General features: G+C 45.9%; 2 protein-coding genes across 3 annotated transcripts in view; one reads left to right on the top strand and one right to left on the bottom strand.

Annotated features, from left to right (window-relative positions):
• acacb (acetyl-CoA carboxylase beta) overlaps positions 1–16,374 on the top strand; it is a 21,103-nt gene extending 4,729 nt beyond the window's left edge. The window contains exons 3-54 of one of the 2 annotated variants that reach the window (XM_076019547.1): positions 893–1,025; positions 1,113–1,251; positions 1,432–1,541; positions 1,645–1,726; positions 1,814–1,912; positions 2,067–2,176; positions 2,257–2,367; positions 2,471–2,680; positions 2,919–3,089; positions 3,182–3,343; positions 3,433–3,596; positions 3,796–3,946; positions 4,030–4,133; positions 4,221–4,302; positions 4,384–4,529; positions 4,614–4,764; positions 4,846–4,980; positions 5,390–5,536; positions 5,632–5,820; positions 6,042–6,142; positions 6,241–6,329; positions 6,428–6,552; positions 6,649–6,762; positions 7,276–7,389; positions 7,489–7,578; positions 7,665–7,783; positions 8,077–8,100; positions 8,655–8,798; positions 8,901–9,000; positions 9,082–9,189; positions 9,286–9,342; positions 9,647–9,688; positions 9,818–10,033; positions 10,187–10,342; positions 10,432–10,635; positions 10,900–11,055; positions 11,146–11,268; positions 11,361–11,630; positions 11,946–12,043; positions 12,125–12,245; positions 12,336–12,446; positions 12,915–13,058; positions 13,146–13,266; positions 13,352–13,448; positions 13,560–13,656; positions 13,742–13,877; positions 13,978–14,155; positions 14,271–14,383; positions 14,487–14,641; positions 14,738–14,908; positions 15,199–15,335; positions 15,527–16,374. In XM_076019547.1, coding sequence (XP_075875662.1) covers positions 893–1,025; positions 1,113–1,251; positions 1,432–1,541; positions 1,645–1,726; positions 1,814–1,912; positions 2,067–2,176; positions 2,257–2,367; positions 2,471–2,680; positions 2,919–3,089; positions 3,182–3,343; positions 3,433–3,596; positions 3,796–3,946; positions 4,030–4,133; positions 4,221–4,302; positions 4,384–4,529; positions 4,614–4,764; positions 4,846–4,980; positions 5,390–5,536; positions 5,632–5,820; positions 6,042–6,142; positions 6,241–6,329; positions 6,428–6,552; positions 6,649–6,762; positions 7,276–7,389; positions 7,489–7,578; positions 7,665–7,783; positions 8,077–8,100; positions 8,655–8,798; positions 8,901–9,000; positions 9,082–9,189; positions 9,286–9,342; positions 9,647–9,688; positions 9,818–10,033; positions 10,187–10,342; positions 10,432–10,635; positions 10,900–11,055; positions 11,146–11,268; positions 11,361–11,630; positions 11,946–12,043; positions 12,125–12,245; positions 12,336–12,446; positions 12,915–13,058; positions 13,146–13,266; positions 13,352–13,448; positions 13,560–13,656; positions 13,742–13,877; positions 13,978–14,155; positions 14,271–14,383; positions 14,487–14,641; positions 14,738–14,908; positions 15,199–15,335; positions 15,527–15,653 — 6,754 coding nt within the window. In that variant the 3' untranslated portion in view covers positions 15,654–16,374. The remainder of the gene's footprint in view (positions 1–892; positions 1,026–1,112; positions 1,252–1,431; positions 1,542–1,644; positions 1,727–1,813; positions 1,913–2,066; positions 2,177–2,256; positions 2,368–2,470; positions 2,681–2,918; positions 3,090–3,181; positions 3,344–3,432; positions 3,597–3,795; positions 3,947–4,029; positions 4,134–4,220; positions 4,303–4,383; positions 4,530–4,613; positions 4,765–4,845; positions 4,981–5,389; positions 5,537–5,631; positions 5,821–6,041; positions 6,143–6,240; positions 6,330–6,427; positions 6,553–6,648; positions 6,763–7,275; positions 7,390–7,488; positions 7,579–7,664; positions 7,784–8,076; positions 8,101–8,654; positions 8,799–8,900; positions 9,001–9,081; positions 9,190–9,285; positions 9,343–9,646; positions 9,689–9,817; positions 10,034–10,186; positions 10,343–10,431; positions 10,636–10,899; positions 11,056–11,145; positions 11,269–11,360; positions 11,631–11,945; positions 12,044–12,124; positions 12,246–12,335; positions 12,447–12,914; positions 13,059–13,145; positions 13,267–13,351; positions 13,449–13,559; positions 13,657–13,741; positions 13,878–13,977; positions 14,156–14,270; positions 14,384–14,486; positions 14,642–14,737; positions 14,909–15,198; positions 15,336–15,526) is intronic. The other variant, XM_076019548.1, reaches the window with a different exon arrangement.
• Positions 16,375–16,484: 110 nt separating this feature from the next.
• On the bottom strand, positions 16,485–24,402 carry foxn4 (forkhead box N4). Its single transcript, XM_076019551.1, has 10 exons — positions 23,583–24,402; positions 22,886–22,984; positions 20,203–20,369; positions 19,569–19,681; positions 19,365–19,475; positions 19,126–19,253; positions 18,933–19,029; positions 18,486–18,693; positions 18,004–18,396; positions 16,485–17,259 (listed from the first exon to the last, which is right to left on the bottom strand). Exons 2-10 carry the CDS (start codon positions 22,963–22,965, stop codon positions 17,009–17,011), a joined length of 1,548 nt encoding a protein of 515 aa, XP_075875666.1. The 5' UTR covers positions 22,966–22,984; positions 23,583–24,402; the 3' UTR covers positions 16,485–17,008.
• Positions 24,403–25,652: the final 1,250 nt, after the last annotated feature.

Below are 25,652 nucleotides of genomic sequence, written 5' to 3'. Positions count from 1 at the left end.
TAATATTGGTTTAGCACAGATCATGAATTACTGCAAAACGAGCATGTCAGTAAAGTTCAGTTTTCCAACCTAAGGATTAGAAATTAACTTCCTGCAAAAAAGTATTTGTCAAAGTGTAAATTGATAAAACTTTAAAGGGTAATTTAACTTCTTTTGTGAGTGTTTCAGCTTTTCCTCACGTGTGATGTTACGAAGTTTAAATTTAGGTTGCGCTGTGGATCATTTCAATGCTTGTTGACAATGTTATTGATTTAAAGGGCACACATTATCCTTGTGACTCAGATATAATCTCCAATTAAACTCAATGGCATTTGCAATGCTGTTTACATACTATTATATTTTTAAACATCTCAATTCAATTTCACTTTTAGCTCCACTGAAGTAAGATGCTGACTGATTGTCTTTGGCCGTAATCTGTTTAAAAGCCCTGTCCAGATATGCTGAAGACATGTTAAAAGTCACTTTTGAGTTGAATGCACAGTGTGAAGATTGAAGTAGCTCTTCTTTGAGAAGAGTTTTCTGTGACGAGCAGGGATTTCATCCAGCGCTGCAGGTAAAATCAGAAATTGGAGGGTTGGTCCGCCAGCTCTTCTCGTCTGCGGAGGAATGAGACTGAACTTTGACTTTGATTTAATTTATGACAGCAGTTACGCTCTCCCTGTTGCCAATGTTGGTACAGCCTTCGCTTTCTTTGAATAGCTGTCTTGCGAATAGCCACTTGTCACCGATGCCTCGAGAGAACCACCAGAGTCCGTCGCGGTTGCCGGGCCGTGACGTTTTTGAGGAGAATATGCACTTGCGACCACATGTGTTTTTTTGCGTAGTTTACGCGGCTGCCAGTGCGCAGCGCAGATAACAACTGTTGTGTTTTGCTGCGTTGTGTCCTCGTCAGGCCTAGCATGTCTGGTCTTCACCTGGTAAAAAAAGGACGCGAGCACCGAAAGATGGATCTTCAGAGGGACTTCACCGTGGCCTCGCCGGCCGAGTTCATCACCCGGTTTGGGGGAAACCGCACCATTGAGAAAGTAAGAGTGACATTCCGGCCTTCAGGTCTGACTTTTCCCGGTCCTCATGCCACCGCAGCGTTTCTCAGACCCTTTCTCCTGCGGCAGGTGTTAATAGCCAATAATGGCATAGCAGCGGTCAAGTGTATGCGCTCCATCCGTCGCTGGGCCTACGAGATGTTCCGCAACGAAAGGACGATCCGTTTCGTGGTCATGGTAACCCCCGAAGACTTGAAGGCGAATGCAGGTCATTATAAGCTCAATGCATATTTCTCTGTCTTTTTTTCTTAACGACCTGGCTGTTATCAAGGAGAAGTTATCAGGATGGCAGTCCAACAGTCAGCTGTTTTGAAGTGCATTGGAAATGATCTCCTGAAAGTTTATCCTTCTTAAAGTTTAACAAGTTCCCCTTTTTCCAACTATACAGAATACATAAAAATGGCAGACCACTATGTCCCTGTGCCTGGTGGGTCCAACAATAACAACTACGCCAACGTAGAGCTGATAGTGGACATTGCAAAAAGGATTCCAGTTCAGGTGCTACAAACCATCCATCTCAACTTATTGCTATTCATTTTGTTTTAAAGAAACGAAAAAAAGACAAGAAAAACTCATGACGTCTCTGTTTCTGTATCTTCAGGCCGTGTGGGCTGGATGGGGTCATGCCTCCGAAAATCCCAAACTCCCTGAACTTCTGGATAAATCCGGGATATCGTTTCTAGGTAAAATACACCTCAAAGACGTGCATTCAAAATAATAAAATCATTTTTTAGGACATTTCTCTTTACCACCGAGCTGTTCTCTCTCAGGGCCGTCCAGTAAGGCCATGTGGGCTCTCGGAGACAAAGTGGCTTCATCCATTGTGGCTCAGACCGCTGACATTCCCACGCTCCCATGGAGCGGATCAGGTCACTCTTTACCCCCTTCTTTATATTATTTCACATCATGTGTAAAACCACCAACAATTCTTTGAAGAACTTTCTTTTTTTAAAGTTGATATTTATGTACCTGCATCTTGAGACCACAGTTTGTGTGAAAGTTCGATGTTTTCTGGTGCTGCAGGTCTCAAAGTGCACTGGGCCGAAGACGATGAAAAGCAGGGCAATATAATCAGTGTTCCCTCAGAGATCTACACCCAGGGATGCGTGCAGGATGTAGACGACGGGCTGGCAGTAAGCAAATCAGAAAAAAAAAAAGAAATGTTTGGTTCCATGGTGAGTCCTTGTGTGCTCAGTGTCGTTTTGCTTTGCAGTGGGCCGAGAAAATTGGCTATCCAGTCGTCATCAAGGCCTCTGAGGGAGGAGGTGGGAAGGGAATCCGTAAAGTCGAAAGCGCCGAAGACTTTCCAGGTTTCTTTAGACAGGTCTGTATCACATGACAGCCTAGTGCTCCAGCCAAACTGCTCTGAAATAATGAAATTCTGAAGGGTAACCTGTTTTATTTTGTTGCTGTTGTTGGGAGCGCAGGTGCAAACCGAGGTCCCCGGCTCGCCCATCTTCATCATGCAGTTGGCTCAGCATGCGAGGCACCTTGAGGTTCAGATTCTCGCCGATGAATACGGAAACGCCATCTCTCTCTTCGGACGAGACTGTTCCGTTCAGAGGAGGCACCAGAAGATCATAGAGGAGGCTCCTGCCACCATCGCCGCCACCACCACTTTCGAACAAATGGAGCGGGTCAGGATCCGCTGCTGTCTCACTGCACTTGAATCTGATTTATTTTGCGCACAAGTGCATTGCTGCCACTCTAGAAAAAAAATAAAATGTGAAAATGATCATGGAAAAACCTGAGTGTTTCACATTAAAATGTGATCCTGGGCTCTGTTTTATTTTTTTTTAGGGTGGCAGCAATGCACGGCCGTGATTTTGCAGCTGAATGTTGAGATTTTGTGTTGTTCCAATTTGTGTTGCCCAGCACGCCGTACGTCTCGCCAAGATGGTTGGCTACGTGAGCGCCGGGACCGTGGAGTATCTCTTCTCCGAAGACGGAAGTTTTCACTTCCTGGAGCTGAATCCTCGTCTGCAGGTGGAGCATCCCTGCACGGAGATGATTGGAGATGTGAACCTACCTGCCGCCCAGCTTCAGGTGAACCTCCACCAGTGGGCGCCACCATGTGGAATTATACCACAGTTAGAGAGAAACAGAACTCTGACAGTCTTTTTTTTCTTTCCTTCCAGATTGCAATGGGCATCCCCCTGTACAGAATTAAAGACATCCGGATGCTTTATGGAGAAACTCCATGGGGCGACAACTTCATTAACTTTGAGAATCTCGAGTGCATGCCGAGCCCGAGGGGTCACGTGATCGCCGCCCGCATCACCAGCGAGAACCCTGATGAGGTAGAGCTCAGCTTCGTCAGCAAAACCGTCCACCGTCACAACCGCCGACCTGCAGAGTGTCTTAAATGGCTTGTTGTCCTCATTCGCAGGGCTTCAAACCCAGTTCTGGCACAGTGCAGGAGCTCAACTTCCGCAGCAGTAAAAACGTTTGGGGTTATTTCAGCGTCGGCGCGACAGGAGGCCTGCACGAATTTGCAGACTCTCAGTTTGGACATTGTTTCTCCTGGGGCGAGAACCGAGAGGAAGCCATCTCGTAAGGCTGGCTTTGTTTTCGCATCACAACTTTATTAACTAATCCAGCAGCAGCAACACAACACCAGTGTGGAACACAGGTTCCTGCCGCTATTACCATCAACATATTTGAACTCTTTGTATTTTCCTCAAGGCAGAAAACGCTCTGGTAAAGATGCTTTGAACGTTCACTGACCGGCTGTGCTTTCACGGTGATTCAGGAACATGGTGGTGGCCATGAAGGAGCTGTCCATCAGAGGCGACTTCAGGACCACCGTTGAGTATCTCATCAAGCTGCTGGAGACGGAAAGCTTCAGGAACAATGACATCGACACCGGCTGGCTGGATCACCTCATCGCTGAGAAAGTTCAGGTAGGAGAGCACAGCTGCTCTCGACGGCCTCTCGACCGCTGAACGACTGCAGAGTTTCATCGGGCACCTTGCTCCTCCTGCAGGCGGAGAGACCGGACACCATGCTGGGTATCGTGTGCGGGGCGCTGCATGTCGCTGACACAAGCTTTATGAAGAGTATGTCCGACTTCCTGCATTCTCTGGAAAGGTCAGATACCTTTTTTTTTTTTTGCTTTTCCACCTCAAGACTGGTTTGCTTTGCGTTCCTAATGAACTAACTCTGCTGCATCCATAGAGGCCAAGTACTGCCTGCAGCCAGCCTCCTGAATTCTGTCAGTGTGGAACTGATATATGAAGGAGTCAAGTACTGCCTCAAGGTATCTGCCGTATCCATATCACAGCACGTTTGACATAGATTAGCGTATATTCAGTGAAGTAACATCACTGTGGGTCTGCAGGTGGCTCGCCAGTCTCCAACAACCTATGTGATCCTAATGAACGGCTCCAACATCGAGATAGACGTTCACAGGCTGAGCGACGGCGGCCTCCTGCTGTCGTACGACGGCAGCAGCCACACCACCTACATGAAGGAGGAGGTGGACAGGTGAGTCCAGTGGAGTCCAAAATGTCAAAGTTCACGCTGCTCCGTGGAGATGAACCTTTTCTCCGTAACTCCAAATTTCCTCAGCTACCGCATCACCGTCGGCAACAAGACCTGCGTTTTCGAGAAGGAGAAAGATCCCACCATGCTCAGGTCGCCCTCTGCTGGTAAGCTCCTGCAGTACCTTGTCGAGGACGGAGGTCACGTTTGCGCAGGCGAGACGTACGCTGAGATCGAGGTGAGGGTGGCAGAGTTTGAGGTGCCGTTTGAATGTCCTGACACTGCAGTCGGCCTCAGTTGTCTGTCTGTCTGGGTTCAGGTGATGAAGATGGTGATGACGCTGACCGTGCTGCAGTCTGGTTGCATCCACTTCATCAAGAGGCCCGGAGCGGTCCTGGAGCCCGGCTGCGTGGTCGCACATATGGAGTTGGACGATCCCAGCAGTATACACAGGGTGCGTAGACGCATCATCTCGCATCACCTCTGTACACAGCAGCATCCAAGTATCACAAGAGAGGAGGACAGGTTCAAGACACAAGGACATTGATATGAAATCAGATCTAATTGGTTTAACGTACTCAGTCCATTTGGACCAGATCCTATAGAACTTTTCTTTTTCAACTTTGAGAGAATGAAATGTCTTCTCCATAACATATATTTTGTATACAATGTCAATCCAATCATCAATGGTGGGTGCTTCTACTTTCAACCGTTTCCTCGTGACACATTTCTCACTGGCTGCCAGTAGTATAGTCAGAAGTTTTTTTTGTCTTTGATGTTCCATGTTTCAGACAAGATATCATTGCAGCCGCTGTTGTAAAGTTTGTTCTGGTCATCTGGTCACGTTCATTCTGTTGTCTTAGGTGGAACTCAACACAGCCACACTGCCACCGCAGCAGCCGCTGCCCATCGTCGGGGAAAAACTGCACCAGGTGTTTCACAGCGTGCTGGAGAACCTGCTGAACGTCATGGATGGATACTGCCTGGAGGAGCCGTACTTCAGCAGAAAGGTGCCCTGCAGGCATTAGGCCACTCAGTGCGAAATAAAGCGTCCATACAGTACGTTGAGCTCGCTCACTAGAGGGTTGCTTGTCCCGGGTTGCAGCTCAAAAAGTGGGTGGACACCCTGATGAAGACTTTGAGGGACCCTTCTCTGCCGCTGCTGGAGCTCCAAGAGATCATGACGAGCGTGGCGGGCCGCATTCCTCACAGTGTGGAGAAAGATATCCGGAAAGTCATGGCCCAGTACGCCAGCAACATCACCTCCGTCCTCTGCCAGTTCCCCAGCCAGAGGGTGAGCGCTGCCCATCCAAATGATCTAAATATAAAGTAGCCTCATCCCGTATTTATCAAGTGAATTCAACTGATTTTCTGCTGGTTCGCTTCATTTGAATTGTCAGTCCGCAGACTGTTGGATATAAATACGCTTCATTTGTAAATTATGCAACCTGCAGCTTCTGTGGTTTCACAATGGCATGCATGATACATGTCAGTGTTTTATGGGTTTACTGTCAGATTGCAAACGTACTGGACAGCCATGCAGCCACCCTGCAGAGGAAGGCTGACCGGGAGGTGTTCTTCATGAACACCCAGAGTATAGTTCAGCTCGTACAAAGGTTGGTCTTTATCGCACGCGCAGCAGGTATACGTAACACACATATTATTAAGCAGACATTGTGTTATTTCACACGTCTTGTAACGTGGAACACCGCAGGTACCGCAGTGGCATCCGGGGTTATATGAAATCGGTGGTTCTCGACCTGCTGAAGAGATACCTGCAAGTAGAGACACAGTTTCAACAAGGTGACGTCAACGCACCGCACTCCTTGTAGGAACTGTGTATAATATGAGACTCTGGTTTCGTTCGCTGTCACTAACAGAGCTGTGCCTAATATAAACAGCTCACTACGACAAATGTGTCATCAACCTGAGGGAGCAGCACAAACCTGACATGAGCCCCGTGCTGGAGTACATCTTCTCCCACGCCCAGGTTTTCAAGAAGAACATCTTGGTCACTATGCTCATAGTAAGGACTCCAGTTAGTTCCCTCGGTGCTGCTATCTATGAACACATGGTACAATTCTGTGGAGTCTGATGTTTTTTTTTTGTTTTTGTTTTTTAGGACCAGCTGTGTGGGAGAGATCCGACCTTAGCGGACGAACTCATGGCCATCCTGAATGAACTCACACAGCTGAGCAAGATGGAGAACTCGAAGGTGGCGTTAAGAGCCAGACAGGTAACATCCACCTCCAGTTTCGACATTATTTCCTATTAATATGGTTTGCCATCTGTTGTGCAGTTAAAGCAGTGGTTCTCAAACTTTCTCTGTCACGCCCCACCTTTGAGGGTGGGGCTAGAAGCCCCAAATTTGACGTGGCTGTGTCTTGAGGGATCCCGATGAACCTGCAAGTGGCCCCATGTCTCTAGGACAAAGTTGACCTCTAGACCCCATAGACTTGCATGGCATTAGGGCAGTGGTTCTCAAACTTTCTCTGTCACGCCCCACCTTGGAGGAAGAAAAGTTTTCATGCACCCCCCCCCCCCCCCCCCAAAAAAAAAAAAGGTTTTAATTCACTGACACAACATAAATGTGCAAACAATGTTTTACCTTTGGCACAACACTTTTTGTGATATCAAAACCAACATTCTTTTTTTTTTTTTATCATGAACATTCATTTCACTTTTCTCTTCATTTATGAAATCATTTATTTTGTACAAATAAACAACTTTAAATTATTTGTCTCCCTAGATCTTGATTGCATCCCATTTACCCTCATATGAGCTGAGGCACAACCAGGTGGAGTCCATCTTCCTGTCCGCCATCGACACGTACGGCCACCAGTTTTGTCCAGAGAACCTGAAGGTCAGTCTTCAGTCTCGAAATACCATTCAGACATTGTTAAAACAGCAGAAGAATCCCTTTAATGTGTGTATATTTTTTTTCTCCTTTGGTGTGGTGCAGAAACTCATCCTCTCTGAAACGTCCATTTTCGACGTTCTCCCCAATTTCTTCTATCACTCCAATCAAGTTGTCTGCATGGCAGCCTTGGAGGTGCGTCCAGTCTGTTGACATGCAGAAATAAATCAATAAAATAGGAAGAACTTAAATTTCCTCACCGGTCACCATGTTCCCATCAGGTGTATGTGCGCCGAGCTTACATCGCCTACGAGCTGAACAGCATCCAGCATCACCAGATGCAGGACGGGACGTGCGCCGTCGATTTCCAGTTCATGCTGCCGTCTTCGCATCCAAACAGGTAAGAGGCCGCCGCCACGTGAGCCGCAAAAAGTGAAGAGTGACTTTCCACAGACGGATGGCACGTTTATCATGTCGGCCCGGACCGATGATGAAGACAATTTGACTGTTACACACTGGCTACGCAACATCTTGCCTGCGAGCTAGCTAGCTAGCTAGCTAGCTGTGAAAGCCACATTTGAATGTCTGTCTCATTCACCTGAGAAAGCTTCAGCTGGTGTACAATGCTTTTGAGACAGAGGTACACTTTGATCGTCCACCACTGTTATTCACCTGTCCATCATCTGCTTTCAGAGGGAGCAGCCCTACTCTGAACAGGTAGAGTAAAGCTCCTCCCACAAAGCCAGACCACCCGACCGTGTGTTTCTCTCACAGCAATGCATGCTGAATGCGCTGTGTCCTCCTCTCTGTCCTGTGAAAACCGGAAAACAGTCGCGTCCAAGCAACAGTTTGCATTTGGAGAGGCTCGAGCCGTGTTTGCACCAGAAAAAAATAATTCCACCAATTTTGAAATTGATGCCTGCAATTTATATCAACCGGACAACAGGAGCCTGTATTCTTCACCATCACGTCTCAATTCTTGATTTGCAACTTTCAATCAGATATTGGTAACAAATGCACTGAAAAACGTCAATTCACAATCCCTTATAATTTGGTATTTGAATGTAATTTTTTTTTTTTTTTACGGAATACAAGGGTGGTCCAAACATTTAAAATGTGTTGCTTTATAAAGTCAAGAGCATTTAAACTGGCTTTAATTGGTCTCTGTAGCAATATATTTTCATGTGTGTCCTTTGCGGTGTGCATCTCCAGCAGTCTAGTAATCAAGTAATCACATCATTTGTGTTCCTGTCTGTGCGCCTCATCTCTAGGTTTCCCTGTCTACCGGTCAATAGTTCAGGCCAGTTAAAAATGAGGCGACAGAGCAGCGAGCTCTTCCTGGACGGAGTTCTGTCGCCACCCTGCCAGCGCATGGGCGCCATGGTGGCTTTTCAGTGTTTTGATGACTTCAAGAGGTCGGTTTCATCTTGCTGTGTTTTTGTTGTTGTTGTTATTCTAGCCATTATGATTGGCCCATTTGTCACCTGGCAATGTGTTGTTTATTTTTTTTGTTGCAGGAATTTTGACGAGGTCCTCTCCAGTTTTGTAGAACCTCTCCTGGAGGGTTCTTCAATGGGAGAGTCCTGTTCTGGTTTCTATGAGGAGGAGTGCGTCAAGGTGAGTGTTGCAGGTATCTAAAAATGTTTTCTTCCCTTTTTGTGCCTATGCAGTTAAATGACATAGTTTTTGTTCCCTCAGAACACAAAGGACAACCCAATCCACATCATCAACGTGTCCATTAAAACGGCAGACACCGAGGATGACGATGTCTTGGTCACTGCCCTCACTTCTTTTGCCCAGTCGAAGGTCTGCACCATCAAACGTTTCCTGCAGACATGCACATGTTCTTCTGTTGACATGACTGATTCTTAAACATGTTCTATTTTTCCCTTCTCCTTACAGAAAACTGCCCTCTTTGAATATGGTATCAGAAGAATAACTTTTCTAATTGCTCAAAAGGTAACTGATCGACGAAGAAACACCTTTTTCATTTTGTTCAATGTATACATTTTATTTATTTTTTTTACAATTTTATATATGCTCTTTTTTTAAATGTTGTTTTAAATGACAGTCAAAGTGTAACTGACATGAATTATCAAACTAAACTTCATCCATTTATAATATGTTGTTTTTTTATATAAATGTTTTTAATGTTTGGAAGAAGGAGAGTTTTACAGTGTTACATATTTTCGTTTAAACCACGGTTGAAGATCTGATAAGTATCATCTGTCAAGTATTTTCTGATGTGTTCTTCCTTCAACAGAGAGAGTTTCCCAAGTTCTTCACATTCAGAGCCAGAGATGGGGTAGGTGTTTTTTTCCTCTTCAGGCCTAAATAGATAGCGTGATGGGACCTGTGGACCTGATTTTCAGGAATGCTGTTAGCTAATGAGTTGATGACATTCTGAACCCTTCCAATCTGTGCCGCTCCTCAGTTCCAGGAGGATCGTATTTATCGCAATCTGGAGCCGGCTCTGGCCTTCCAGCTGGAGCTCAACCGCATGAGGAACTTTGACCTGACCGCCGTTCCTTGCGCCAACCACAAGATGCAGCTTTATCTCGGTGCCGCTCGGGTGCAGGAGGGGGCCGAGGTCACAGACTACCGTTTCTTCGTGCGAGCCATTATCCGCCACTCGGATCTCATTACAAAGGTTAGCAGAGCACCTGGAAGATACATTTGTTTTGATTCTTAGAAAAGGGAGACCGTATGTTGTTAACTGGTTTCAGATTCCATAATAAAAAAAGAATTTCAGTTGTTTGATGAAAAAAAGTTCACCAAGATGTCCTCCTTTAATAATCGCCAGGAAGCCTCCTTTGAATACCTTCAAAATGAGGGAGAACGACTCCTCCTGGAGGCCATGGATGAACTGGAGGTGGCCTTCAGCAACACAAGTGTCCGCACAGACTGCAACCACATCTTCCTTAACTTTGTTCCGACCGTCATCATGGATCCTTCCAAAGTCAGTGTTGAGCCTCCCCCCCCAAACAAAAAAACGCATTTGCCTCCATATTAACTACTCCTCACTTAACTCCCTCTTTCCCTCTTTAGATTGAGCAGTCAGTCCGCTCCATGGTGATGCGCTACGGCAGTCGCCTTTGGAAACTCAGGGTCCTACAGGCCGAGCTGAAAATCAATATTCGCCTGACACCGACTGGGCAGGCCGTTCCTGTCCGCCTCTTTCTCACCAATGAGTCTGGCTATTACTTGGACATCAGCCTGTACAAGGAGGTCAACGATCCCATTTCAGGACAGGTGAGGACAGGCTGCCTTCTTCCTGGAGATTAAAAGAGGAACAGTGCACGAGGGACCATCAATGTGTCGCCATTGTGTTGTGATTAAGTGAGTCTGTAGCCTTGTTCAGACTGCATGCCAAAATCAGATTTTTAGCCCCATCCAGATTGAAACTGGATGGCTCTTTTGTAGTCTGAACAATCGGTTTTTGAGAAGGAATCTGATTTGAATCAGATTTGACTGCAGTCTGAACGCAGCCTCTGCTGCACTTGTCCTTTTTTTCAGATCATGTTCCAGTCCTACGGGGATAAACAGGGTCCTTTGCATGGCATGCTGATCAACACGCCTTACGTGACTAAAGACTTGCTGCAGGCCAAGCGCTTCCAGGCTCAAACTTTGGGCACCACTTATGTCTACGATTTCCCCGAGATGTTCAGACAGGTAGCGCCCGCTCATTGTCATAAGCTCATCTTCTTTGTCTGCTGCAGAAGATGTCTGAACGCCTCTGTTTTTTTTTTTTCTTTCCCGTAGGCACTGTTCAAGCTGTGGGGCCTGGAGGAAAAACACCCCAAAGATGTTCTGATGTGCACCGAGCTGGTTCTGGAGTCACAGGGCCGACTGGTGCAGATGAACCGCCTGCCTGGAGACAACAACGTAAGGCGACTTTTCACCCTGTCAACCAGGCTTGTTTTTCTCCCCCCCGCGCTGATATGCAACTGATAACTGCTGTCGCAATGCGTCATTAGGTGGGAATTGTCGCGTTCCGGATGAAAATGAAGACTCCAGAGTACCCAGAGGGGAGAGACATCATTGTTATCTGCAATGACATAACGCACATGATCGGCTCTTTCGGCCCTCAAGAGGACGAGCTGTTCCTCAAGGCCTCTGAGTTGGCTCGGGCTGAGGGCATCCCCCGCATTTACATCGCGGCCAATAGCGGCGCTCGAATCGGCCTCGCTGAAGAGATCAAACACATGTTCCAGGTGGCCTGGATCGACCCCTCTGACCCCTACAAGGTGCACTTCAATTTGCTGCTTTTTCCAATTGCATTGTAATCTTTTTTTTTTCTTTTTTCTTTTAATATGTTTATTATATTTTCAAAACATAAAACAAAACTTCTATAACAAAAACTAACAAACATAACATACATTGTCGTAGTAGTCACGTCTAAAGCAACATATTCAAGTCCCATCTTTTGCCATTGAACCTCTGATGTTTAAAATGATACACTTTCAAGCGTTTGGTGGAGTTTTCTTCTAAATTGTTTATCCCTCTTTTGACTTTTTTTTTGACAGTCCTTGAAAATAGCTTATCTTCCTGTTTCTTTTCAGGGTTTCAAGTACCTTTACCTGACACCGCAGGACTACACATGCATCAGCGCCACCAACGCTGTTCACTGTCACCACGTGGAGGAAGGTGGCGAGTCCAGGTACGAGAAATCATCCGTCAGTTTCTTTGGGCGCTGCAGGAAATTGGCGACTAAAAAACTGTCTGACAACCTCCGTTCCAGATACATCATCACTGACATCATCGGGAAGGACGATGGTCTCGGGGTCGAGAATCTGCGAGGTTCCGGCACCATCGCCGGAGAATCATCTCAGGCCTATGAGGAGATTATAACTATTAGTATGGTGAGAGATGTGGACCTTGTGCCCTAGAGAGGATGAAGAATTCACAACCCTTCTGCAATCATCTTCTGATTTACTTTTGTGGTCTTGCAGGTGACTTGTCGAGCTATTGGAATTGGAGCGTATCTTGTTCGTCTGGGGCAGCGGGTTATCCAGGTGGAAAACTCTCACATTATCTTGACTGGGGCCGGTGCCCTGAACAAGGTCGGTAACACACAACATTTAGTCTTGTAGAGCAGCCTGACATGAAAATGATGAAAAAGGAGGGCTTCGGAAAGCTCAACGTTTACCCTATTGTGTGTTTTGCTGCTGCTTCAGAGTGTTGATACAAGCAAAAGACCAACTAAAGAAATAAAGGATGAACACAACTTGTTTTTGATGAATGTTCTGTTGTGTTTGGTACAACAAAAGACACTTACTCACCCTCTTGCCTCAGCTGTGATGCAGTTGCTGGCTAAGGCTCACAGCAGTGGTTAAGAAGTGTCAAAATGTAGGTCCGTCGGCAGATTGACGGTTTTGGACTCTTTAAATATTTTCAAAAACAAAGCCAGCAAACAAACAGAGCTGCAGTTGCATGGGACCTCCTTTCAAGTGCTGCAGCCTGATTTAGTGTATTTCATCTTGTGGAGAGCTGCAAAACCTTTGATGACTGAGGTGCTATTTGTTGTGCAGGTGTTGGGCAGAGAGGTCTACACTTCAAACAACCAGCTGGGAGGGATCCAGATCATGCACAACAATGGAGTCACGCACACCACCGTGCCAGATGACTTTGAGGGCGTCTTCACCATTCTGCAGTGGCTCTCCTATATGCCAAAGGTTTGTGTGAACGTGTTTGATTTTTTTTGTGGTTTGTTGAAGTAGCTTAGCAACACTCCAGAGAGCTAATCGTCCTTTTCCTAACAGAACAACGTGTCGCCGGTGCCTGTTGTGTCGGTGACGGACCCAGTGGACAGAGAGATTGAATTTATTCCAACCAAAGCACCGTATGACCCTCGCTGGATGCTGGCTGGAAGATCCCACCCCAGTGAGCATTGAACAAAGATTTGAAAGCTAAATGTTTTTATTTTGGTCTACGTGGGGCCTGAGCAGTTGACTCTGTTGTCTGCTAGCGGTGAGAGGCACCTGGCAGAGTGGATTCTTTGACCACGGCTCTTTCATGGAGATCATGGAGTCTTGGGCTCAGACTGTGGTTGTTGGCAGAGCGCGGTGAGACTTCCAGATTAAAAAAAAAAGAAAAAAGAAAAAGCACAAAACAACTAAAAATTGTCATATAGTGATGTGTTTGTAAAATCATTGCATGTAAAATCATAATTACAGGTTAGGAGGAATTCCCCTCGGCGTCATTGCTGTGGAAACGCGCTCTGTTGAGTTAACAATCCCGGCGGATCCAGCAAACCTGGATTCTGAATCTAAAGTGAGTGTTTTTGCGTGTGCGATCGGAGCCGATCATATCACACTGTCTCACCTCTGCCCTCAACTTTTTCACGCGCTGACCTCAGGTCCTGCAGCAGGCCGGCCAGGTGTGGTTCCCAGATTCAGCCTTCAAAACTGCTCAAGCCATTTCTGACTTCAACCGTGAACGCTTGCCTCTGATGGTGTTTGCCAACTGGAGGGGCTTTTCCGGTGGAATGAAGGGTAACGCAAAAAGAACACTTCACTTTTCAGACAGTTTCCATTTCCATTTCCTAATAGATTAATTTTCTTCTTCTTTCTTTTTTTTTTTGCTTATTCTTAGACATGTATGACCAGATTTTGAAGTTCGGCGCCTTCATCGTGGACACCCTGCGCGGTTTCCGTCAGCCAGTGCTAGTTTACATCCCGCCACAAGCTGAATTAAGAGGAGGATCATGGGTAGTGATAGACCCCACCATCAACCCACTGTGTATGGAGCTTTATGCAGACAGGGAGAGCAGGTACATTACAATGTTTTAGTTGGTTTGTCAAAAGTTGTGCTGTGAATTTGCACAAAAAAGTTGTATCATCACAACTGCCTGTGCGTCTTTTGGATGTTGTGCTTTTGCTGACCAGAGGTGGCGTCCTGGAGGCTGAGGGCACGGTGGAGATCAAATACAGGAGGAAAGATCTGCTCAAGACCATGAGAAGACTTGACTCTGTCTACACCGGTCTGGCTGAACAACTCGGTAAAAACTTCAGTCATCAACTCACACATTCACATGTATTTTCAGCCTTGTGCGATTTTTTTTTTTTTCCAGCTTGACTAAAAAGGTCTTTTGTTTTCATCAGCGTCTCCGCAGCTGTCTGACAAACAGTGCCGAGAGCTGGAGGCGAAGCTCAAAGCGAGGGAAGAGTTTCTCATGCCCATCTACCACCAGGTGGCAGTGCAGTTCGTCGAGCTTCATGACACTCCGGGCAGGATGCAGGAGAAAGGCGTCATCACTGTGAGGAACCCCTCCCTTCTTCCAGCTCAGTCACTGCAATTGCAGTTCATGCTTCAATAAATGTCTAACTGCTGCGGCCTTTCGTCCACTCGACAGGACATTTTGGACTGGAAGAACGTGCGGACCTTCTTCTACTGGCGCCTCCGTCGCCTTTTGCTGGAGCAGGTGGTGAAGTGTGAGATTCTGCAGGCCAACAAGGACCTCAGCGACGGCCACATGCAGTCCATGCTGCGACGCTGGTTCGTCGAGACAGAAGGGACTGTCAAGGTACCGTGAGACCTTCGGGGGCAAATGCGTCGGCATATGTTCCCGGAAACTGGGGCACCAGTTTGTTTAGTTTATCTCAACCAAATCTGTATTTTATCTTTTCATCCATGTTGTAACTTGAAAACTTAGACAGAATTTTCCTCGTCCAAATCTTCAATTCTGGATTTATTATTTTGCATTTGAAAATGCAAATGTGCAAACATTTATTGCTTTTCCTTCTCCTTTTCTTCTTTGACCTTCTGTTTGGAACAATTGATTGGCACTTAATCTGCGCTTTTCCCTCCCTTTAGGCTTACCTCTGGGATAACAACCAATCGGTGGTGGAGTGGCTTGAGAAGCATTTGTCCAAGGAGGACGGCGCCAAGTCCGCCATACGAGAGAACATCAAGTACCTGAAGAGAGAAAACGCCTTGAAACACATTCGCAGGTACGTGGTTGCGACTCACCTCTGCTGTCCTAACAACCTGAAATAATTCCCAATCACCCGTTCAGTTTGGTGAGGCCAAGCTTAAAGTCTCACTCTCTGTTGTCTGCATCTTGGCACATTCACAACAAACCATTTATTAGTGATCTTACTTTAGAAAAATCATTGATGATGAACGTTTTCTTGCGCTCCAGCCTGGTACAAACCAACCCTGATGTCACCATGGACTGCATCATCCACATGAGCCAGAGTATCACTCCTTCCCAGAGGGCATCGCTTCTGAATCTGCTCGCAACTGTGGACAACACCAGCACCACTTAACCTCAGGCCTTCTCTTTTTTTTACTTTTAATGATTAAAATGGACGGAATGTCTCGCCAAATGCACCTTATAGGTGAAGAGAGAGGTAAAGACAATCTAAAAATAATGCAACACGTAACAGAATAGTTGGCAGCACCGCAATAACGCACACATTGAGCACACAGAGTGACTGATTGCACAGCAGCTGCCACTATGGGGTTTTTCCACGCATTTCACGCACATTTAGCTTCATAAAATGTGTCTGTAATGCACTTTTCACTTGACTGCGTCTGTACATTACAGTGTGTCGGTGTTAAATTAGCCCTCATTGGCTCCCTGTGGCCATCAGTGAGAGATTCACCAGCTTTATAGTGTCAGAGTCTTTAATGTCCTCAGTGAATGTCACTCAGAAAACAGACCAAGGCGTCCATCAACTTAAAAACGTACAGCTACTGAGTTCCAAAAATAATTAGAATAGAATTTTGACATTTTCACGTCTGTTGTAAGGCTGAAATAATAACGAAAAAGGATATTTTTTGATAAGTATTTCACAAGTGCCATTTCACTGACTGAGTCTGTATATTTGTGTGGTTGCCATGGTATTACGTGCGCTGAGATAATGTGAATGATGAGAGGAGAGACTGTGCCACTCTAAGCTGTGGAGCTGTTTGCATTTCTGTTGTATTTCTGATGAAAATGCAGTAATTCTCAGGTTGTACAATAAACACTGAAGTGGACCCCAACATGCCGCCCGTTCTTTGCTCGGAACTAGAATTGTAATGGGAATTGTTTCTGTTCAACAAATACCGCTGACATTTTGTGGCAAAAAAAACATCCTTTTATTTACCCTTATTTTGTTATGAGCGAGTTAATAAGCATGAGTTGCTGACGGATTTTTGAAACATTAATCACAGTGTGAAAGTACAAGACTTTAGATCTGGATTACCCAACGCGTTCAAACTCATTGGTAAATAAATGAAGTGGGTGAATACGGTGGAAAGAAAGCTTCTCTGTGGCAATAGCAGTTAAAAAACATTCAAATATTTACAGCAAAAGATGGATGGAGTCGTCTCCTTCCCCAGCTGCCTTTTATAAATATAAATAAAACATAATCACAGCAACATCATCTAGCACAACACGGAGGGTGAGCGGCGAGGGAGCTACGGTACAGCAGGGCTTGTGGACAGTTTGGTCAGTTTGGCGCAGGCTTCCGGTACTTTGCTTAGCAAAGCCAAACGTTTAGGTCTCGTACTTTTGTCTTACATCAGTCAACTTTATAACCAGTTTTTTGATCCATGTCCTTGTCTGAGTCATTCCCAACCGAAAGTCAGACCAAAAGTCAGACTGTGACGTCCGACTATGACGAGTTCGGCTGCATTACAGCAGGGCGATGGGCTTGCTGTTGGCCGGTGAGACCATGTACTGGGAGGACAGGGCGTCCTGGGAGGAGTACGCCGTGTAGAGGCCCGTCACTTGCACGTCGGACAGTGGCATGCCCGTCCCAGTGGAGGCGGCGGGGAGGGCGGCGCCCCCGAGGTCACAGTCTGATAGCCGGAGAGGCGAGTTGCTGAAGGTGCCCAGGGCATCCAGGTTAAAGCTGTCGTCCTTCATTTCCTCCCACAGGTTACCTTGATAGCCAGACAGACAGACAGATGAAGAGGTTCAGTGTCAGCCAGTAAAAACACAACAACAAGGCTCACAACTAGGGATGTCTGATAATATCGGCCCGATATTAGATTTTTTTTGCAATGTCTGTACGTATCGTGATCAGTTTTTCCTCCGATTATGAAAACCTGATAACGCCGGGTTTAGCAATGGGCTAAGGACCGAGTCTGTCTATATCTGTGCACTTTTGTTTCCTTTGTGTGCACTTCACCTCATTCCCTTTCAATCAGACATTGCACTTTTCCATAACTGAAGTTGACGTATGTAATTTCTGCAGACAATGTTCATTTGTGGAATGCATCTAGTTCATCACAATAAAAGTAGGTAATGTGTTAATTCCACGACAAGAGATATGTAATGTCACCTAAAATTAGTTTGGGGGAAAAATGCCTGCGTATATCGGTATCGGTGGTTATCGGAATCGGAAATTAAGCGTTAGGACAATATCGGCAAAAATATTGGACATCCCTCCTCACGACTCTTGGTCTTATATTGAGCTTTTACTATTTTACCACTTTGTTGTTTAATTGTTGTATTTTATTGTTATTTATTGTTGCATTTGTGTGTAATTGTGCATGATTATGCCTTTTATTTTTTAACTGGACAGCACTTTGTGCGTCTGAAAGGTTGTGTTAAAACTGCTCTATAAATAAACTTTGGCTTTGACTTGACTTGGCAACTGTAAGAGACCTTAGCGCTTTTGATACCTTGCAGGGCAAAGTCCATGATGCTCGGGTCCAGCGCGTCCACCTCCGTGTGCGTGTCGCCGTGCACGCTGTAAAAGTCGTCCGGTGGCTTGCCAGGCTGCTGGGTCAGCGGGCTGTGCGAGAGGTCCGGCACTGTGTGCAGGGGGGGCGTCTGGGCCGGGGCGGGGGACATGGGGGCCAGCCGGGCCTGGGCCTGCAGCTGGGCCTGCAGCTGGTGGTGCTGGTGCATGGGCAGGCAGGGCAGGGACAGCGTGACGATGGGCGGGGGCTGAACCTGGGTGGGGACGGCCAGCGAGAGGCCGGCAGGGCAGCCAGGCAGCCGGGTCATGCCGGGATCCAGAGGCTTCCGTCTGCAGCTCTCGGGCCGGTCCGTGATCAGTTTGTCCAGCTCATCTGTCGGAGGAACAAAAGCAGGTGGACGTGAGATGTTTTGCCTTTTCAACATCACTCATTCTACATTTCAGAGAAGCGTCTCCTCTGACCGGGGTTGGCCATGCTGCGGCGGATGGCTGGCAGGTCCTTGCGCTTCCACTTCTGCATCTCCTCCTCCATCTTGTCGATTTTAGCCGGGTTCAGCGCCCACAGGCAGCCCTTGCGCGACGAGCTGCTCGTCTTGTTCTCCACCTTCTCGAAGCACTTGTTCAAGGACAGGTTGTGTCTGACGGAGTTCTTCCAGCCGTCGGGCGCAGTCTGTCGGTGGAGCAGGAGCATTTTAGTCGGCCAAATTCCTCCCACAGTTCAAAAACACGCATGTGAGGTGAATTGGAAACTCTGTCTCTATGTGGCCCTGCGATGAACTGCCGACTTGTCCAGGGTGTCACCCTGCCTTCACCCTATGACAGCTGAAATAGGCTCCAGCAGACCTCAGTGACCCTGAGCTCAGGAATAAGCAGGGAGTGAAAATAGATGGATGGATTTTAACGTCATACCTTGAAATAAGGAAAATGTTCCTTCATAAAGCTGTAGATCTCGCTGACTGGGAGGCTGCCGGTTTTGCTGTTCTTCAGCGCCATGGCAATCAGACAGCTGAAAAGAAAGTCAGGAGGAAGAAAAAGTATTATTTTGAAGTAGTCATGAGATTTAACAGACGCTGTTACTGAAATGTAGCGAGTTCTGGCTGACCTGTAGGAATAAATTGGCTTGGGGAAAGACTTGGGCTGCAGGTCCTGATCTTGAGGGGCCAGACGAGGTTGTGTGAATAGACTTTGGTTGTTGAAAGAGACATTGCTGTAAAGACCACCAGTTGAACACTGCAACAGCAAAGGAGATGCACAAATAAGAATTTCCTCATTTCAAAACTTTTTTTGGACAATTCATTAAAGAAGAAGAAGAAGAAGGTGACGCAAGCATTGTTTTAGTACCTGTTGTCCTGTTTGGGATAAAGAGTACACCTGCTGAGGTGCAGGCTGGTAGATTGAGGTAGGACACTGGTATCCTGGAGACGGCAGACCATTCATGGAGAACGGAGACATCTGAGGAACAGATTCCATCATGTCTGACATTAATACTCATCCCGCATCAATCCACAGATCTGATTTTTGTCCTTTAGTGTCGGCAAAACTCACACTTCCGCTGTGGGTGTTGACAATGCTGATGCCCAGAGGGCTGTGCTGCATGTTGCTCTGCAGGTGAAGCATGGAGCCCTGGCTGGCTGACATCGTCATGCTGCTGAGCTGAGCTGTGGGAAGGAGGGACCAGAGTAAAATAAATTCAACCAAATGCTTCAGGATATTGCTCTATCAGAGGAGGTGTTTTTTTTTTTTTATTCATCCTGATGGAGATCCAACGTGTAAACTGCAACTTCTTCTGAGATGATGTGAACATCAGACGTGAACAATCACATTATTTTTTATTTGTGGTGTTCAACCAGTTCATTGCATCTGAACTTTGGACAGTTTGCTGACTTCTGTGCAGTGCTATTGAGTTTGTAAGTATGTTTGGAAATGCATTTCTTATTTTTAGGATTATATTTTCCTAATAATCTTCCAGTAAGTCATCTATGTGCAGGGATATCTTCATATTCCATGTTTTGTGTGCTTGGATAAATCCCAATGACTAAACAGTGAATTGTACACTGGTGTCTCACCGTCTTACATCAGCATTTTATAATACAGCGCTCATGTATGTAGATGCCAGGACATTGATTTGACCAATCAGAGAGCTGCTTTCAGCTTTTCGAATGTCGCACCGTCACCTCACCTGTCTGTTGCTCTAACAAGCTGCCTTGGGAGGGCCCGTTATTGTGGCCCCGGCCGTCAGCCATCTGCTGCAGCCGGGGCACATCCACAGAGGTGAGCCACGACAGAGACTGCAGGTCCCCAGGGAGGTCCTCCTCCCTCAGCTGGGAGGGGTCTGTGGTCAGAAGCCTTCGAGGGAGGAACGGGAGGAGGAGGGGGTGGATGGAGGAGGGAAGGGGTTGGTGGGGGAGGGGAGAGAATTGAGCCGAGGGGGTTAACACGGCTGTCAGCTCCGACACACGTAAAAAACGGGAGGGAAGTTTAAATGCAAACACTTGAGGGAGAATTTTGGTCCTGCAAAGTCAAACCCCGCTGTTAAAATGAGGGTGAATGTGGAGAAGCAGGGGAAGGCTGCTCAGTGAAGCCGTGTTTGAGCCCCTACATCCAGGATTTACCATAAGGAGATTATCAGCAAGTGCTATTTAGCAGCGGCAGCAGTTTTAATTAACAATGAGACTTAAACAAGCTTTCCATTCACACCAAATCTCCCGTTGAGAGTGTTTATCTTGTACGGGTGATCTTTGATTTTCTCATTGTCGCCACTGTCGTCTTTTCACTAATGCAGAATACAAAAAAATTAATAAATAAATAAAAACCGAAGATTTTTTTTTTTTTTTTTTTTTACTATTTAACTCAGTTAATCTCAACATGATTCACCTGAACACATTTCGACGACAGATATTAAAAGTTTGTCGTGTGAACTGGTTGAAAGTTGGTTGTCTTTTTAACCAGCGCTCTGCCAGTTTCAATCAGCTTTCAGTCATTACGTCTTTTGTGTGGCGAGCCTGGAACAAAACAGAAGAGGAGAGAGGAATCCTCTTCACTCCTCTCCAGGCTCCTCTGCACACGCGCACACTTTCCGTGCAAGGGTTTAGTAATTGGGGTCGCTATGACAACACATGCTATTCAGTTACTGTGTGTGTGTGTGTGTGTGTGTGTGTGTGTGTGTGTGTAGACAGTGTCCTAACCACCCCTCTCTGCCCCCCACCTCTCCTAGGCACACACACTAAATCTCCTAATAAAAAAAAAATCTACCCCGTGTCAGGTGACCGCTCTTGCCTTAACCATTGGCTGAATCGTATGTAAACAACGCATGAGATCGTTTGAACGTGGCACGGCAGCACATGTTCCCCGCAACAGTTGGGCCCTGTCTATTGAAAAATGATCACCTATTGTGTCCCAAACGACAAATCTGCCCAGCGGCACGTGGCTCCATTGTCTTCCCCAGACCCTTCCTTGATTGTCTCTGTCGTTTCTTTTCTTTCGGCGACCCCTGCATTAATCTGTTGGAATGACAGCCCTCACATAAGAGGGACAAATAGGATGCCATCTGCTTCCCTGTCCCTTTCCAGCCTCCATCCCCCCGCCCCCCTCTCCCTGCACCCGTCTTGGCCAAATGGGGGGGACTGAACGGAGCCTCTGTAAGTAAAGGGGGCCGCCTGTGTAGTTTGAGGTCAGGGCTGTCTGGAGAGGAGAGGTGACATCACCGACAACCAGGAATCAGTGGCACACGCTTGTTTGTTTGTTTGCTTGCTTGTTTGTTTCTAAACTCCTAGCATGTGCCAGCAGATGATGGGGAGCGGTTGAAGCAGGTGGCCCAGTGCAATTTAACACCCTTCACGCATCTTAAAGCGTTCCAGCCAGAGCTTGAGATGTGGCGCGAGATAAGGGCATCGTCTCTTTGCATCCATTGTCTCATCTCTTTACATTTCTACAATGCTGTAAGATTTATTTCTTTTGTACTAAGTAAAAACAAACAAACAAAACAACGACAGAATTTCGAACGCAGCCCTGAAGTTTGTGCCTTTAATTGAAGCGCTTGAGAGACTGTTATTGGCTTTTGCATATGCTGAGGGTTAGGGCTGCATATGCTTGAAAAGCATTAAAACTAAGCACATTATCTGCTTCAGCAGTTCAATCACATTTTGCACGAAGGCTGACACAATCACTATGGGAGCCCACGACGTCCTGACAGAAACTGATAAACTGGGTGCCCCCCCCCCCACTTCCCCCCACCCTCCGACCCCCCTCCTCCTCTCCTCTCCCGCAACAGCAAATTGTTCACTGATCCGAATCACGGTGAGCTGGTGTCTCCACGTATCACCCACGTCTTCCCAGAGTTTCAACAACACTAAATATTGCGCCTCCTCCTCCCCCCCATCCTCCCATCCTCTCTCTCCTCCTTCCCCCCTTTCTAATTGGGAGCCACTTGTGCACGCTGGTGACCCGGAGCGCCCCGTCTCCCCCTGAGCCAGCAGGCCAAGAGGCTCAGGCTCTCCGTGTGCCGACAGCAGGAGTGTAAACAGAGCTGATGGTTTCTGACAGATCCATTCAGACTGAAAATCATTTATTCTTCAGGATTTTTTTCTCCCTCTTTTTTTTCCTCCATGAAAACCCCCCATGCACAAAAAGAGCTGTCCATCTACCTTTGGACTGGGCAGTGAGGGGTTAGACAATTTGTTCCATGGCCATTTGAGAAAACACCTTGAAGGCTTTCATTAATGGAAATATGCCTTTTATCTATTGAGGCATCCCACATTTGACAGTGAGAGCTTTTGACAGGGAGTGACAAAAAAAGAACATGATATTTACTGCCAGAACACCTTGCAACAGTTTCTCCACGATGTTTAAATTAAATCTCTCACCTGTAGTCCTGTGGGGATGGATGATGCCCTGCATTCTCAATTATTCCTGACATCCTGGAGGTTATTCCACCTTCTATCATTTCCTGGGATGTTAGATGCCTGTGCGATGGAATAAATCATGCAGTTAACTCCGTTTGTGTGGGTTTTTGTTGAGTCTTCAAATATTATTGCAAAGGAAATTCAGTCAATAAACAATTCTGCTCTATATGATCATCAATGAGCTGCAAACATGCAGGAACATCATGTGCCATTTGAGAAAATAAATCACTCAGTCAAAATAAACTCCAACATAGAACAATTAGCTGAATACAAAAGGCTAACAAAATATCAGTTACTACAATCATGGTAAGTGCTTTTTTAAAAATGACTTAGAATGTCTTTGTTGTGGACGGTGTCCACATCTTTATTGTCTCAACACCCCCCCTTAAATGTCACAATGTACGTTTCGTTGAAGTACTTGAAAAAATATATATGTGGTAGAATATATTCAACTATTCAGTCCCATCGATAAAACAGTATTTTGCTCTTGTTAAAGAGGCAAAGTTTAAACGGGTCCCCGTTCCTCGACGCTACAGAGAAAAGGCTTTTTTAAAAAAAAAAAAAATCAGTAAAATAGCGCTAATTGAATACAGCGCTGTCTTCAAAAAGATCAACACCATCGCTAAAAGAAAGAACAACAAATAATAAATAAACGTACCTGTTTATGTGATACTGAAGGATATTTGAGCTGGTCGCGACCCCCCTGTACTGTATTTCGCTGTGTTGCACTTGAATCTAATACCGTTTTTAAATTTCCCTCTCTGGAGCTGTCCACGGCTCGGACATGCGCACTGGAGACTGCGGAGCACCCAGGCGCCCGAGGGGCAGGAGGACCCTGAGTTTGACAGCTGCTCTTGGTGTCTGTTAGAGGTCCCGACCACATCCACACTTCAGACTGCACTCTGACCACATCAGCCGCAGTGCTGAAGTTTCACTCTTCCTCCCTGCTTATGAAAAAAAAAAAAAAAAAAAAAAAAATACGTGCAACGGCACGTCTCTTCCACTGCGTCCTGCTGCAACCAAAACAATAGTATATATATATATTTTTTTTTTCGCGCAGAAAAAGTCAGGCCATAATGCGCACGGACGCCGTAGACATCTTGCTGGATCGGTATGAAACAAATAAAATGATGTTTTCACTTGAATTCCTTCCCTTTGAATGCTCAGACTTCCAGGGCGTTTCGAACACAAGACGTGGATTCAGGTTTAAATTCTACCATTGATGCAAGAGTGATTAAAAAAAAAAAAAGAAAGAAAGAAAGAAAGAAAGAAAGAAAAAGAAGCTTGGATTGTGTCAAATTAGAGGAAGTTTTAAAAAAAAATTAGTTATTTTCAAAATAAAATTAAAAATAAATCATCTCCGGTTGATTCCACTGCATCCTCCTGTTATTAATCCCAGGGTGCTCTCTGGATCAGGACTAAGACGATGTGAGAGTCTCTGCTTGTGGTGGCATCTGTGTATGTGAGTGTGAACTTTTTTTTTTTTTTTCTTCTTAAGGGAAGTGCTTGTAGATAATTTGCTTCCCGCCGCTGTGGCCGCGTCCCGCTCCTCTCAGCAGTGGGAAAAAGAGCCGGGGAGGCGCGTAAAGAGGGAGGGCTGGGGGCCCGGTGGGCTGCAGCTCCCACTTCAGCCGCACAATTACTGAGGGTGGGGGGGAAAGAAGAAGAAGTAGAAGAAAAAGAAAAACGTTTGCTTTTGTTTGCTTAATGTATGATTATATAAATTGTATTATTGTATTCATGGCTTGAATTTGAGAACACCGCCAAAAAGGGCTGATTGAACTGTTGAATCGTATTACATTTGGATTTGAAAGCCAACACAATCGGATGCTGGTGGGGGAAATGCAGTTGTCCTCCTGTCTTTTGTTCGCAGACTTTCATTTGAAATTACAAAAAAAGGAGAAAGAAATGCGGCCGGAAATTAAGGGTGAATTCCTTCAAGTCTGCAGGGAGACTGACGGTGACAGCAGTGGGCGACCAGCCCCATGGGACCCTACAGATGGTAAATCGGCCTGTCACAATGGGCACAATCAATGATTACATGCATAAACGTAACGGACAAAAACAAGACGGTCCTAAGAGTGCTGAGCCTGGAGGTCCTAAAGCCCGCGCTGTTATCACACGGTGACTCCTGTGTGAGGCTGAAGAATCATGATGAGGAAGATGACGGTGCAAGTTTACTAATTGCAAGGATATCTAGATAATAGTCTTACAAAAAAAAAAAAAAAAAAGGCTTGAGATAGGTACAACAAATTCCCTTTTGCATCTCTTATAAATACATTACTCCTCAAATGTAGAACAAAAATTGAAGGTTGAGTCACCGTCTGCTGACTCGGGTTTAAGATCAACCCAAACCAAATTATTAAAACCCACAGTTCATCGCTACTTTGGGCATCTTTGCTCAAATAAAATAAATACTTGCATGATTTAAGTTAAAAAAAAAAAAAAAAACAACCCAATATTTTTCAGCGTTATTTTAGAAGTTTCGCTTTTTGACATTTGGATTATTAACTAATATCCTATTGCTTATAATGCTTTCCCAATTTTTCAGTTGGAACATTGAACCTATTCAGTTTGAACAGTTTCAGATTTAAAACAAAAACAAAAAACCCTGTGTCCTGTTTTGAAGGATGTCAAAATGAATGAAAAATACACAGACCCACCAATGCCATAATACGTTTTGCCAGAAAGAAAGAAATAAGTGTCATCATTATTTTAGTTTTTCCGC

This window comes from Nelusetta ayraudi, unplaced genomic scaffold, assembly GCF_046127955.1.
Source record: "Nelusetta ayraudi isolate G7.1 ecotype Tasmania unplaced genomic scaffold, CSIRO-AGI_Nayr_v1 ptg000010l, whole genome shotgun sequence".
Classification (NCBI taxonomy): Eukaryota; Metazoa; Chordata; class Actinopteri; order Tetraodontiformes; family Monacanthidae; genus Nelusetta; species Nelusetta ayraudi.
This window is presented reverse-complemented; position numbering and strand designations above follow the sequence as displayed.